Source organism: Mauremys reevesii, linkage group 1, assembly GCF_016161935.1.
Source record: "Mauremys reevesii isolate NIE-2019 linkage group 1, ASM1616193v1, whole genome shotgun sequence".
Classification (NCBI taxonomy): Eukaryota; Metazoa; Chordata; order Testudines; family Geoemydidae; genus Mauremys; species Mauremys reevesii.
Window position 1 is genome coordinate 245,470,067 of NC_052623.1, and position 16,225 is coordinate 245,486,291.

At 42.6% G+C, this 16,225-nt stretch overlaps 1 protein-coding gene across 14 annotated transcripts in view; it reads right to left on the reverse strand.

The window, feature by feature from the left end:
- The window catches only part of PIK3C2G (phosphatidylinositol-4-phosphate 3-kinase catalytic subunit type 2 gamma), a 370,973-nt gene that overhangs the window by 250,436 nt on the left and 104,312 nt on the right, over positions 1 to 16,225 (reverse strand). For all 14 annotated transcript variants that reach the window (XM_039544583.1, XM_039544571.1, XM_039544579.1 and 11 more), the window contains 2 exons: positions 11,185 to 11,255; positions 6,491 to 6,554 (listed from right to left, as the gene is read on the reverse strand). In XM_039544583.1, coding sequence (XP_039400517.1) covers positions 6,491 to 6,554; positions 11,185 to 11,255 — 135 coding nt within the window. The remainder of the gene's footprint in view (positions 1 to 6,490; positions 6,555 to 11,184; positions 11,256 to 16,225) is intronic.

Genomic DNA, 16,225 nt, shown 5'->3' on the forward strand with positions numbered 1-16,225 from the left:
GGGTAAAGAACTCGCTAAAGGGGAGAAGGCAGTGGGTTGTGCAGAAAGATGAATTATCAGACTGGAGGGAACCTACTACTGGAGTTCCTCAAGGATTGGTTTTGGGACCAGTATTATTCAATTTTTTATTAATGATCTTGCACAGAAACTAGGAGGGCACAATTAAAATTTGCTGATGATACAAAGTTGGGAGGCATTGTCAATACAGAGGAAGATCAGATTATTTTGCAGGAAGATCTGGATAATGTTGAAGACAGGAGTGACAGAAATGGGATGAGATTCAATAGTATAAAGTGCAAAGTCATACATTTAGGGTCTAATAATAGGAATTTCTTCTACAAGCTGTGGGCTGGAAATGACAGAGGAGAGAGACCAGGGTGTGTGGGTTGATCACAGGATTACTATGAACCACCTATGTGATGAAGCTGTGAAAAAGACAAAAGGCGATCCTAGGAAGAGCCAGGCAAGTCATTTCCAGGAGAGAAAGAGAAAAATATTAATGCTATTTTACAAGGCGTTAGTAAGACCTCATTTCGAATACTGCGTGCAAGTCTGGTCACCCATGTTCAAGAAAGATACATTTAAAGTGGAACAGGTGCAGCGAAGAGGTATTAGGATGATCCAGGGAATAGAGGAATTAGTTTAACAGGAGATTGGAAGAGCTTGACTGGTTTAGTATCGCAAAAAGGAGACAGAGGGGATATAGATGCTCTATACAAATACATCTAGGGTAAATACCAAGGATGGCGAAGAGGCAATGATGGCACAAGAAAAAAATGGATATAAACAGGCCATGAACAAATTCTGGCTGGAAATTCAAAGAATGTTTCTAACCATCAGAGGGGTGAGATTCAGGAACAGCCTCCCAGTAGGAGGTGGGAGGGCAAAACAACTTGAGGAGAGAGCTGGACAAATTTATGAACGCAGGGCCGGTGCAAGGATATTTTGACAGGAGGTGGGGCTGGCTGGCTTCGGGCACGGGGGTGCGGCAGGGGTTGGCTGGAGACAGGTGGGTGTGGGGCTGGCTGGCTTTGGGCAGGGCAGGGGATGCAGATCTGGGTGGAAATCAGGTGCGGGGTTGGCTGGAGACAGGGGAGTGCGGGGCTGGCTGGCTTCGGGCATGGGGGTGCGGTAGGGGTTGGCTGGAGACAGGAGGTGTGGGGCTAGCTGGCTGCAGGCAGGGCAGGGGCTGCGGTAGGGGCTGGAGATGGGCTGGCTGCGGGCAGGAGGCAGGGCAGGGGGGCGCGGCAGGGGCCGGCTGGGGGCAGGGCAGGGGGGCGCGGCAGGGGCCGGCTGGAGGCAGGGCAGGGGTTGGAGCAGGGGCCGGCTGGAGGCAGGGCAGGGGTTGCGGCAGGGGCCGGCTGGAGGCAGGGCAGGGGTTGCGGCAGGGGCCGGCTGGAGGCAGGGTGACAGGTATCAGGGCCGTCCCTAGATATTCTGGGGCCCTATGCAGCCCGCCCGCAGGGGGGGTGCCCCAGACTTCCGTGGGGGGGGCAGGCCTCCGGGGGGAGTGGAGCTGACTTGGGGGGCAGGGGGAAAACCACCTCCCTGCACTCACTGGCGGCGCGGCTGGGGCCGGTCTCTGCACTTCCCCCTGCCGGTGAGTGCAGGCCGGGCCCCGCTGCAGAGCTCAGGGGAGTGGGGGCGGGGCAGGGCTGAGCAGGAGCAGTAGGGAGCAGCACAGCGCCCCTGGTGGCCGGAGGAGGAATGACATCACTTCCCAGCCGGCCGGAGCTGATCAAAGCCATAGCGCCCCCTCGCACAGCAGCGGGAAGAGGGTTACACATTTAGCCGGCGCCGGGTGAGCATCCCAGACATTTTGGGCACCGCTTTTTGGCACCCTCAACTCTTGGTGCCCTAGGTGGCTGCCTAGTTTGCCTAGTGGTTGCACCGGCCCTGTATGAACATGATTGAGCAGGCCTGGGGCTCACTTCTAGTTAACATGTTTTGTTCCTAAAAGCTCATCGTTCAGGGCTTCAGCCATCCCCCTGCAGGGACAGGAAGGCATTTCCCCTCCCTCAGTGTAGTCTCATTTTTTTGTTTTATGTCCTTCCTCTGAAGCATCAGGGACGGCCATGGCTGGAGATGGGGCACTGGAGGGGGGAGGGGGGCAGGGCACTGGGGTTGGGTGCCATCAGTCTCTCTCTCAGGAGCTTGATTGCCTAGTTCTTGCCCACATGCTATAGATCTAACTCATCACCATATGTCGGGTTGGGAAGGAATTTTCCACCAGATCAGATAGGCAGTGACCTTAGGTGTTTATTTTGCCTTCCTCTGCAGTTTGCAGTGTGGGTCATTTGCCAAGATTACCTGGGTATATTTCAGGCAGTCATTTCCTTGCCATTGCAGGGGCTTCCGGCACTGGTGCTCCTTCCTACTCTGTTTGTGGCACACAACAGTCTAGTCTCCTGTGGGCTGTAATATAGTGGTCTAATATTGGTTGTTGGCTTCAGTGCGCGGGTGCTGGGTGGTGTTGGTGGCCTGTGATATTCAAGCAGTCGGACTAGATGATCTGGTCATCCCTTCTGGCCTTAAGCTCTATGACTCCAGGAATCTAAAAGGGGATCTCCGTAAATACTACATACTTTATATTGGGGAGAATACTTAAAATAATTTCCATGGATTCCTTGTTTATTTGTACTATTTGACTGCCTTAAAGACTGAAATACATTCCCTGAGCAAGCAAAAACTCTCCTTCTAAAATATTCGCTATGTCTCTGTACTGATAACATTCCTTTCAGTGAGCTACAGTGTGTTAATGTGCTGATAAAGTTATTTTTGTAACTCATCCATTTTTATGGCCGGAAGAGAAAAACTGCTCCTAAGCTGAACTTTTTTATTTCTAAGCTGAAGGTCTGTAACTGAACTGTAACAGAAAGGTTAATATCTATCATTAATAGAAATAAATATATTGGGATAACTGTATCACTGGTCTAATGCCACTGACTTAATTAGATCAGGGATATATTAGGCACACTCTCTCACAGAATTTTGAAAAATAAAACAAACACCTTGTAAAAGAAAATATTGCCTTAGGATTGAAGGGGAAGGAGATTGATTATGGTGGTTTGTGTTCTCTAATAAACTTTGGAGCTTCTTTCAGTCTTAAACTGATTCATCACTTTCTAACCTGTCCCTTTATAAATTATTGCATTTTCCTTTCTTCCTCCTTTCCCCTCCCCCTCCATCATGTTGATTTTTAAATTAAATGCTTGCAGATTTTCCTCTCTGTATGTACAGGGTACACAACCATACTGGCAGGAGCTGCTAAAATGAGACAGCGTTGTCACCACCTTAACAATGACAAAGCCAGAGGATTATGTGGGCTTTTTTATTGTACAGACCTGGAGAATATTACTATTTTTCTTTTCCGCATGTTGATATGGATTTGTAACACAAGGGACTTTATCTCTACAGAGACGCGCACACACAGGCGTTTTCAGAGTAATACATTATCATTGCGGACACACAAGGCTAATCCATGAATAGGGCGATAGCTATGCTTCCTCTGGAGGAAAAATATCTTGTTTAACATTTTCAGAATACATTGTGGATTCCTATAAAAAGGCATGTTGGAAAGTTTTGAAGGGTGTTTGCATTTCCATGATATAATGTGCCGTTAAGTGTGAAGCAAGAAATTTTATAATTAGGTATGGTTTATGGACTTGGTACTCCCAAGGCTTGGATCTTATTGCCTTAAAGGACACAGATATGAAAAATATTTTAAACTAGATATGACTGATAGATTTTTCTCTCATCATCTCTCTTTCCAGACAGACATTTAATACCTGGAGAGTCCTCCCTTTCCAGATATAGATATATCACATTGATTTAGCCTTAATGGACTGAACACAGACAGACTCATTTTTCTATAGCTATTTTGGGAGGTTTTTGTTCTAAAATGTCCTAAAATGCAGGAGGAATTAAAGTCAACATAATGTACGTTTTATTTACTGAAAATATTTAAATACTACTATTTAATACTATATCTTTTGGAGGATATTTTGATGATTAAATTATTTCTATAATTAAAACCATCCTACTGTGGAACATCCCCTTTATGAAAAGTTAAACAAAAAAGTTTCTTTACAGGCTTACAAGAGATGATTGGGGCGATTAGAATGGCTAACATTTAGGGCATTAATTCTGTGGAAATGCTCCATACATGTTTGGTCAAACTGCATCTCTTGTGCCAAAAATTTCATACTTCTATCTCTCTGATTTTCGTTTTGTAATAGCAGCAACCACCATCTAGCTTGTAGGACATTTACTGTATATTAATAATAGCGAGGACTACAGTTCTGCCATGGATCTCACTCATGGATTCCATGACTTTGAAGTTTTTCAACAAATACCCATGACTTATGGGGTTTGAAGATGTGGGTATGTAAATGGCTGAAACAAATTTACTAAGGACCTGAAGATCGCCCACCTTAAAACCAGAGCTGGAGGACAGACTAAGGTCTGAGTTCAGCAAAGCACTTAACCACATGCTTAATGTTAAGCAAGTACCTAAGTCCCATTGGCTTAAAATTAAGTGCTCTACTGAACAGGGATGGACTTACCTTCCTAACTTCCTACACTGCTGCAAGCTAAACAGGCAGATTCCATGACCACTTCATAGCTTTTTCAGGACAGCTACCATAACAATTAATTCTAATAATAATAGTTTTTATGTGCATGGAAAATTTCTCACACAGCCCAGTTCTCTGCTGTGTTACAGTGGAGTTATAACTGGCATAACACTGGTGCAATACAGTGAAGAATAAAGACAACACCACTGTAGGTTCAGGAAAGGATTGTGAACTCAACAAGGCACAAACTTAGGCCCTGATCCTGAGGTAAACTCTATGGCCATATCAACACTGTATTTTTAACATCTGTTAACTAACTCATGCTAAAATTTAAGTATCATGAGTTTACTCTAGGGTAAACTACAAATATTTGTAGACTACAACAAATGATTGCGTGGTGTCCAGACTAGTCTTCAGGTTTGATTAGCCTTTGATTGCCAGGAACTCCAGGTAAAAAGCTTAAGTAAAGGGATGTCCCAGGGGTTTTATATAGGTCTGCCTTCACAGTATATATTGCAGGATATGGAGCTTGGAGTGCAGTTAATTGTGTGATTAACATTTTGCATAGCTCCTTTCCAGTTTAGAACCTTTTTTGCTTTGGTCTCAATCCTGCAAGCACACATGTATAACTGAACTTAATGGAACTTCTCACATAAATAAAAGTCTAAGAGGCTGCAATATTGGGGTCTCAGACCACAGTCCTGTAAACACTTACCATGTGCCTAACTTCACAAACATAAGTAGTTCCACTGAGTTCAAAAGGAACACTATTCATGTGTAAGTTAAGCAAATACCTATGTGTTTTCAGGATCAGGTCCTTAGCTTGAAATTGCTGTGTAGTTTCAGTCCTGAATTGCTGATCTATGTCCCATGGTCACCAGGATTTGGAATGCCATTATGGGGCTGCATTGCACATATCCCCTTGCACTAAAACACAGCCCAGGCTGCAACTGAACAGATGATGGGTATCACAAAAGAAAAGTCTCAAGGATTTTCACACAAAGGTAAATTTTTTTGCAGGAATTTTTGGTAATTTTTCATAATTCAAAATGGAAATATCTACTTCACAAAAAAAAAAAATCTTGAAAAAGTGAAATCTGGGGCGGCGGGGGATTAGTACCCTGAAACAGGATGGAGATTTTTGGTTGAGGTTTTTTTTTGTTTTGGTTTGGTTTGTTTTTTTTCTGGTGCATAACATTTTGCAAGAGAATTCCTTACTTTAACACAACTAGTTAAACTCTACTGCATCAAACTGTAATAGCTCCAAGCTGCTGCATGAGTATATTCTGTTATCTAACAAGGTCTTGTGCTTTCTTTCATTTCCCAAATCATAAATGAAAGAAGGAAGAACTAGTTTAACCAAAAATAAGATGAGTCTGCACCACCTCCAGAATCTCAGCCCCACCTATTATTTGTCTTCTTCATTCCCTCCCAGATTATCTGTCATTTAAACATACATCTTGATTTTAGGGTTAGATTGGAACCCCCTCAAGTTTTATGTTTAAACCTGATCCTGAAAACTCTTAAACTGACTTTAGGCATGTGATAGTACCACTGAAACACATGTTTAAGTGTTTGCAGAATTGCAGGGTGGGGGGCAAATTTTGCAGACTCAAGTGATTACAATAAAACTAGATCCAAATATTTGGGTGCTTACTCAAAATACAGCATCGGATGCTTTTGTTGTTCCCCAACACTAGGAAATTGTTACTAGGAATTTTTTAATCTTGTAGCATTTATCATAATTTAGATGTCATTAATTTTAGTTTAAAATTTCCACACCCTTTACAAAACAGGTTAAACAGCTTTAATTAAGAGTCCTCTTTAATTCAGTTTCAGGCAGATTAATCTAATAATTAGAGACTTTTCACAAGTAAGCTAATGCTTTTCTGGCAAAACAGGCTGAGAACAAATACCTCATTTTGCAGTAGATATTCCACTTGACCTCCATATTTCATAATAAATGTAACAAGGTTCTTCCTGGAAATTAAAAACAAACAAAAAAAAACCCCAACATTCAGTTAGAAAAAGAAAGTGGGCATTATTTTTACGTCGCACTATAAATCAGGAATAACTTCAGTGGCCACGATGATTTTACATTGCTGTAAATATGAATTCAGAATCAAGACAAGTGCTTATGTAGATTTCAAAGAATATTAGACCTGACACATCACGACCCTTATGTAGTCACTTACCCTTGCACAAAGTAGGTTTAAAATGCTACCATTCCAGTCTGGTGGCATTATACACCTACTTTTTAGAAACATAAGTCCCCAATTCAGCAAGCCACTTAAGCAACTGCCTAAAGCTAAGCATATGCTTAAGTCCCATCGACTGTGTGTGTTTAAAGTTAAGTGCATGCTTAAATGCTTTTTTGAATAGAGATAGACTTAAGTGCTTTGCTGTCTAGGTCTCAAAATAGGGTGGAAATCTATGGATAATCAAGTCCTATGTCTGCAAAACGACTGGAAATAATTCTGAATTTTATAAACTTTGAAACAGATCACTAGAGTAGAAAAGTACCTTTTTAAAAAGGGACAGTGTTGAAATAATAATAAATTTAAATAATTACTTATATTTCTAATATTTACACATTTAATTTTTTCAAATGATTTCAATTTCAATGATTTCCCTTACTTTCTAATATTTATGTTGTGGCTTCACTTTTCTACTCCATTCAGTCTGGACTTGGGAAACTGATGTAACCCACATTAACCTAGTGTAGATCTCTATCCCCCGAGTCTGTTCCTGCCTCGATCCTGTAATTTATTTTGCTCATGTATATATCATGTTAGAACCAATGTATATCCAGGGATCCAATGACATTAGGATATCAGGTAATATACAACAGTTTTGCAACATAAGGCAGCAAAATGTGAGAACCACTCTCAGATGTTGATTTCTATTCAAACTTGTACATGATAATGCAGAGTAATATTCTCCATACACTACAGCATTCATTTTTTTAATTTCCTGACAGCTGAATTTCTTGTGGAGTGCTGCCAGGTTTCCTTTCCAAAAGGCCATTTATTAATATGCTAATAAAAAACTGTATCTAACTACACCCATCAGGTAAACCAGCATGTTGTATTTAACGACATCTTGATGTTGAGGAATTTGGGCCAAAATTAGCCCTGGCGTAAGTGAATACAATTCCACTGATGTCCAGGGATTTACACCAAGTTTGAATTTCACTCTGGGTGTTCATTATAGTGAGGGATGGAGGCGTAGACCTACCAGTGGATATACTGATCTGTTTCATTAGCTACCCACTTGCCTTTAAGAGGAATCTGCTGATTTGCAAGGGTAAGATATCAGCTCATTCTCGTCACTTCATCGCAGGCCAGATGATAGCAGCTAAAGAAGTCATGTATTCATTATTCTCCATGGGAGCTAGGTAGAGGGTGACCATCTTAATCAATTTGGCTCCTGGGACAAAAATGTTTCATTCTGCCATATCATGACACAAATATCACCCTGTGGCATATCATTATGATGGGGCTGCCCACACAGAAATTGCTATTAAGAATAGCAAAGAAGGGCATCTTGGAAATAAATCACATTACAAGACAAGTCTTCACTGCAGAGTTACCTCCAGTTATAACTCAAGTGTTGCCCCAACTCAAGTCCCATCCACACACAAAATCCTTTAACTCAATTGTGTTAGTGCTTTCAATTCGAGTTGGATGGCCTTAGTGGTGGTAGAGGCTACATGCTGAATAAACACAACCCCTCAGCTACTGACACAATTCTTCATGTGGCCACTCTCACATGAACTTAACTCAAGAGGAGTTAGATACACTCCAATTAACTCTGCAGTGAAGACATAGCATAAAAAGGTCACTGCTAAATCTCCTTCTGGCATAGGCAGGAGGAAAGGAAACCTCTGTTTATTAATGAGTGGGTTAAGAGCCAGTCCAGGAAAAATAGAGGAAGGGAAAGAAAAGCAGACAGTAAACAGGAGTTGTTTTTTATGAAGTGCTTTGTGTTTGTAAGAAACTAAATAGATCTTTTGAAAACATCCCATATAGTTCAAGGTGACCTTGAGCAAGTCACCTCACCTCTCTGTGCCTCATTTTCCCATCTGTAAAATGGGAAATGTGATATTTATCTTCCTTTATAAAGCACTTTGAGATCTATGGATGAAAAACACTACCAGATTTAACTATTATTATATAAGAGCTAAATATTCCTCACTCCTTCAAAAGTTGCTCAGTGAAAGTGGAGGGAGAGTTAGCACTGGGGATGTGGGGAAATCAGTGGACGTGATATATCTTGATTTTAGAAAAGCTTTCGATACGGTCTCCCACAGTATTCTTGCCAGCAAGTTAAAAAAGTATGGATTGGGTGAATGGACTACAAGGTGGATAGAAAGCTGGCTAGATCATCGGGCTCAATGGGTAGACAGCTCGATGTCTAGTTGGCAGCCGATATCAAGCAGAGTGCCTCAGGGGTTGTTCCTGGGGCCAGTTTTGTTCAACATCTTCCTTTGTGGGTAATGGGATAGATTGCATCCGCACCAAGTTCACAGATGACACTAAGCTGGGGGGTGAGTTTAATATACTGGAGGGTATGGCTAGGGTCCAGAGTGACCTAGACAAATTGGAGGATTGGGCCAAAAGAAATCTGATGATGTTCAACAAGGACAAGTGCAGAGTTCTGCACTTAGGATGGAAGAATCCCATGCACTGGTACAGGCTGGGGATCAGCTGGCTAAGCGGCAGTTCTGCAGAAAAGAACCTGGGGATTACAGTGGATGAGAAACTGGATATGAGTCAACAGTGTGCCCTTGTTGCCAAGAAGGCTAACGGCATATTGGGCTGCATTAGTAGAAGCATTGCCGGCATATCGAGGGAAGTGATTATTCCCCTCTATTCAACAATGATGAGGCCACATCTGGAGTACTGAGTCCAGTTTTGGGGCCCCCACTACAGAAAGTATGCAAACAAATTGGAGAGAGTCCAGCGGAGGGCAACAAAAATGATTAGAGAGCTGGGGCACATAATTTATGAGGAGAGGTGGAGGGAACTGGGCTTATTTAATCTGCAGAAGAGAAGAGTGAGGGGGCATTTGATAGCAGCCTTCAAATACCCGAAGGGGGGTTCCAAAGAGGATGGAGCTCGGCTGTTCTCAGTGGTGGCAGATGACAGAACAAGGGGCAATAGTCTCAAGTTGCAGTGGGGGAGGTCTAGGTTGGATATTAGGAAAAACTATTTCACTAGGAGGGTGGTAAAGCACTGGAATGGGTTACCTAGGGAAGTGGTGGAATCTCCATCCTTAGAGGTTCTAAGGCCCGGCTTGACAAAGGTCTGGCAGGGATGATTTAGTTGGGGTTGGTCCTGCTTTGAGCAGTGGGTTAGACTAGATGACCTCCTGAGGTCTCTTCCAACCCTAATCTTCTATGAGAGATCTGGGTGTCCTTGACACATCAGCGCTAGAGCTATACCGAACCCTGTTATAACTACCCTTGTTAAAACAGCACCTGGTTACAAAGACTGTGTTAAGAAGAGTGAAGCCATTACTACAGTATTTATATTGGTATTTGGCTCTGAAAAGTCTCTCTTTATGAGCAGTAGCATGAGAAAATTACAGCTCCTTCAATCCATGGAACTTTGGAGAAGTGTGTGTGTGTGGGGGGAGATGTTTTTCTCCCAGCTGTAATTTTCAAGTTCTCCTGTTCATAAAGAGAATTTTAAGAGCCAAACACCGCTATAAATGCTGTATGATGATAATTTTTCTCTACATAACACCATTCTCATGGATTTGGAGTGAGTTGCTATTTTAACAAGGCTAGGTATAACAGGGTTTAACTACACAGTTAACACTCACTGTGCTTGTAAAAAATGCTATAGATGGCAGAGAGCACTATAGTCAACTATACTGAAATTATGAGGTACACAGAAAGCCATTTGGTTGCAAACTGGAGAAAATACAATTTTTCTTTTATTTTTGATAGAATCTATAATGAAAATGTCACATACATGCTCAACATTAAGAGGCAGGGAGAAAATATAGTTCAATAAAGCAGACCATTCTGCCAAACAATCAACCATTGAGGACAGAAGGAAAAACAAACACACACACACACACACACACACACACACAAACCCACAAAAACTGTTGAGCTCATTTTACTTCACTTGCTGCAATCTCCATCCTTAGATAGAATTTAGCCAGAGCACAAGGATTAAAACAACCTGCCTCTGCATGACTTCTAATGAATACAAGAGCACAATCTGATGCACAGAAATGCTTTAATTGCTGGTCCAGTCACATGGCCTGGGTTTCTGTCACATGACAAAGATCAGTATCTACCAACTTCACTAATTACTGTCAGAAGCACCTCCAATAGCATCATGACCACTAACACAGTGATGCAACATTGGCTCAATACTGACTCATTGGAAGAAGTGGCATTTATTGAAAGGCCAGCAATGGTTCATGCTGCATCCTATGTTGTCTTGGTAGTTCTTCCATCCATGTACAAACATAAGCTAAGCAGAGCCAGGCTTTGAAGTATTGATGAAATCACAGCCCCAGGGCATCTAGGTGCTGATAGCAAACATATATGGTTATTAAGCGCAGCTACTCCAACTACTAACATTCTTACCTGGACACCTTCCAAATACATGTATATTGTAGCAGCTGGTTCACATTAAACTGACTTTGGTCATCTTCAAGCTGTAGAGAAAGGAACATATAAAGAGTTATATCATTGCTGGTATGAAGCATCTAAATGGTACACATTTGTTTGGTGCTTCATAATGTCAGTATGTTCTTTCATTATTTTTGGCCCAATACTGAAGACTGACGAAAACCTTCCTCTCCTTGCCTACATGTTCTTGAGCCCTTAGATAAAGTTTTGAAGCTGGTCACACCACAAGCCTGACTTTGGAAAGTAAGAAGCTCATCTTGAGTAAAATCCTCATCATTTTTGTGCATTTTCAAATAAAGACTTGATTGCAAATAGAGAAGGGCTGAGGCCAGAACATTCCAATCCAGTCCTGGATTTTTAACACCCCCAGATTGAGGAAGAGTTTGGCTCAAGGTTATGGTTTCTTGCACAAGTTTAAAAAAAATAGGAGCCACTTGAAAAAATTCCTAGTTTGTCATAGATTACAAGCACACCCAAACTTCAGGGTATTTCGATCTGAAATTGTGTTTGGTGCCCATCTTTCACATTAAGATTATATTTTGGTTTCTCCAGGTTCTTGCCTTTTTGTCAGAGGAGAAATCCCAGCCCGTATCCTCAACCAGCAATATAGGGAGAAGACATTCTCCCAGGAAAAGCCACTCCTGCATGCTACACCAAGTAGAAGGCATTTCACACTCCTCCCCCTCCCCCACCACCTGCTTCCTCTTCCTTTTAGGGAAGGGAATACATTGGGGATTATAGTCATATGGGTGACATATGGGATGGGAGCCATATTTACTGATAAACAGGGTCAAAATCCAACATACTTTTTGCAACCTCCCTAGAGAGAGACTTTTCCCCACCACCTTTACCTGGACACATTCTGCTGATCAGGCCACAGCACCACCCATCAGAAGTACTCTTTCTTCCAGCCCCATGAATGGCCTCCCACCTTCCTTTGATGCTTGAATTCTTGAATCTCTGCCTTTCAAGCAAGGTAATTCCCAACATGCAGCCAGCAAGCAGCCATTGCCTGTGTTCTGCACAGACAGCTCTGACTCACTGCTGAGTCCAGATCTCTGCTGACTATAGGGCCCTGAAGTATGCTGTGAAATAACTGTTGCTGTCCACAGCACCACAATGGAAATCAGAAGGCAAGTTAACTGAAACATCTTTATGTCTTTGATGATAATTAAGCAAGAATACAAAGGAAACAAAAGTAACAGTGAAGATACCTGACATCCAGTGCTTTAATGGCTCCCCAACCAAAAACAGTTATCACTGGCAAAAATAGGAGTAGTCATGCCATGTGAGCAATCATGCATAGCACTTGATAAGAGCTCGGAGATATGGTATCAGACAGAATTGTAAGGAAGGAATGTGTAAGTCCCTCCCAAAACCTATGTAGTTATTGTAACAATGCTTAAAGCTCCTCCCCTCTCCTCCCCCCAGCCCCCGCCAACAAACCAACCCAAAACAGAGCAGTTAATATGCAACAAAAACATTGCTCAATGATGGCATTAAAGCGCCTTAGTCTCCACAGCACAAAACCACAGCCAACGATGTTAACAATGAGAGTCCATCCTCACCCAGTTAACTTCAGGGGATCAAAACCCACTGAGGCTTCTCACAATAGAAGTACAGGGAAATGCTCTACTGAGCTTATCAAGCAGCACCACAGCATTACAATTCCGACCTCAGCACAATAGACTGTGTCACAGTCCCATTTCACCTTTTGGCTCCCCTCTGTTCCATTATATGCAAGCATCTAGCATCACAAATTTCCCAGGCCTGCTGGGAACCAGGAGCAGTGTGCACATGGTTGAAATCAGGTTGCCTATAAAGGCTTTGGAAATTAGTTGTGTCCTCTGTCCACTCAAAGTATTCCCCTTTAGCCTCACATACGTTATGTAAAACACAGCGTGCCACAATAATCAGAACCATGTTGGCATCCAGACGGGTCTGGGGGCTTCACCAATGTGCTTTCAAATGCCCAAAGGTGCACGCCACCACCATTCTGCAGCTACTCAGCCTGTAGTTGAATTCCCTTTTTCTTAGGTTGGCAGTTTTGGGGTAAGGCTCCATGAGCCACAGTATGAGCAGATATGCAGGGTCCCCTAAAATCAATGTTGGCACAAAAAAACACTGTCTAGTCTCACCTCATTTTGGGGCAATAAATTCCCTTCTTTCCCTCTGCAGCACAACCTCGATCTCCTGAGCACTCTGACATCAGGAACCTTTCTTGTATGCCTAAGATTTGTGTTCCTGAACTGCCCCTATGGCCCGCTAAGCCTTGGAGAGCCGTGAATAGTAGCCTTTGTGGTTCATGCATTTACTGGTCCCTTTTAGAGGGCAAAGTATAGGGAAGTGTGTTCCATCAATGATCCCTGCACAGTTCAGAAAACTCCTCTAAAAACCCAATATAATTTCAAGGTAATGGCAACCACCTGCGGGTGGATCTCAGTTCTAATAGCCTGGTAAACCTGTGCAATCCCGGTGTACAATCCCGTCAGTTGATTTCCCAACCCCAAACTGGTTGGCAACTGATCAGTAGCAGTCAGGTGTTGCCAGCTTCCAAAGGGCAATAGACACCTACTTCTGTACTGGTACAAGTTTCTGAAATTGAGTGGTGTGGTGCTGTAGAGTTGGTGCAAGCTTCTTGCCTAACTCGACAAAGGTCTCCTTCCTTGTTGTGAATTTCTGCAGCCACTGGTCTTCATTTCAGGTTTCCAATATGATGTGGTCCCACCACACTGTGCTGGTTCTCTGGGACCAAAAGTGGCAGTCCAACCATGGGCATACCATTGTGACCTTGGCATTCAAAACATTACCGAGGTAGGGCCCCAGCAAGTTCACGGTCCATTTTGGTCAATTTCAGACATAGGATTTTAAAAATTGTAAATTTCATGAATTTAGCTATTTAAATCTGAAATTTCACAGTGTTGCCATTGTAGGGTCCTGACCCAAAAAGGAGTTGTGGGGGAGGGAGTCACAAGATTATTGTAAGGGGGTTGCAGTTCTGCTACCCTTACTTCTGCACTGCTGCTGGCAGCAACGCTGCCTTCAGAGCTGGGCTGCTGGAGAGCAGCAGTGCAGAAGTAAAGATGGCATGGTATGGTATTGCCACCTTACTTCTGTGCTGTGGCCTGCAGAGCTGGGCCCTCAGTCAGCAGCCACCACTCTCCGGCCGCCCAGCTCTAAAGGCAGCAGTGCAGAAGCAAAGGTGGCAATACTATACCATGCCATCCTCACTTCTGCGCTGCTGCTGCTGGTTGGCTCTGCCCTCAGAGCTGAGCTCCTGGCCAGCAGCTGCCACTCTCCAGCTGCCCAGCTCTGAAGGCAGTGTTGTCGCCAGCAGCAGTACAGAAGTAAGGGTAGCAGTACAGCAACCTCCCCCCAAAACTCTTTTGGATTAGGACCTCTATAATGACACCACCATGAAATTTCATGGTTAAATAGCTGAAATCGTGAAATTTACTATTTTTAAAATCCTACGTCCATGAAATTGACCAAAATGTGCCATGAATTTGGTGGGGCCCTAGATATGAGGGTGTGCAGTACGTCTGAGGAAGGGCGCAACTCACCACTGGATTGGGTCTTATGAGAAGCAGCTTAAAAGCATGCAATACAGTAAAGCCTGTGTCTGTTTAATTATAGCTTCCTCTGGGCCTGCTGCACTGGTTAACATTTCTGCCTGCAAGCAAAACCCATTCTTTTCTTTTGTGAGTCCATTGTTGCAAGGATTCCCTAGAGCTGGAGGAGACCTTTGGTTTGGTGACTTATGCTAGCTCTACAGCTGTAAATGTTCTCAGCTGCTATTAGTAACTGAGGCCTGGAGCTCTCATATTCATGTCAGTTATCAAGGGCGGATCAATTTGAATGTATTGTAAAAAGTCAACATATCTGGTGAATCCCTACTGTACATTATTGATTAGCGAATGCCTTGACACAACAAATGTTTTCTAACATCCTGATCACTACTAATTTATCTTCCAAGATTATTATTAACTGGTTAAAATATCAAAGCTTAAAGATTACTTTGTTTGTTAGTAGTAATTCTACCTGGTAGTTGTAACTATTTCTGCAGTGTTAAATGCCAAGAGCTGCACTTACTGTGTTCTTGGTCTACGTAGTGCATTGCAGTATATTAAGCCTAATTTAGACCTGTCAAATTAGAACAGTGAAGGAGCTGGCTTTTGCATATTAATGGGACAAAGATTTTTGGTCTGCTGCAGGATGAGGGATGATTCAACATAGGAAAATACTTCCATATCATTATATCACTAAGAGTTTCTTAAACACGCAAAAATTATTTTAGGAAACAAAAAATGCATCTCTTACCATCAGGTACCAATGACTTCATTTTTCTCAATTTGTTAATATTTTTATTGTAACTACACATGCATTAACATAATACTTCTACTACAATGTTACCAGCATTAATGCTGGTACATTCCACTTTAGCAAAAAATGATCTCCAGGGTTGGTGGCATTTGCCTGAAAATCCCTATATAGCAGGTGAGGATTCGGTCCTCGGAGATTCATATTCTTCCTCCTCCTCTCCCCCCCAAAAAAATGCTAGGTACATGAGAATGGCTTGCTAGAGAGAGGGAATAGCAGGTGTGGGCTAAGCACTCCTCAGAGAGGAACTCCGAAGGCAACTAAACTTGTGGTGGAGGCTTGGACTAGATTTTGTGCTGTCTCATTCGGAGATCTTTATATGAATAAAACCAAACCCCAACAAGGGGTAAGTTTTTCACCCATTACAGTTTACATGGATGCATTTTGGAGCCACTAGTCAACCAGTACTTTAATATCTTAAGTTGTATACATAATACGGCAGTTGTGAAACAAGATCAAAGAACAAATACAGCCTCCCATCCCCTGGAGTATTTTACCACTATTCTAAATTGGTTCATTATTTTCTGAGGAAAATACTGTACCTTCCCCACCCATATAAAATATTTACCATGCTCAAGATCTCAAAGTGTAGGATATGCTACAAGATGATGAATTC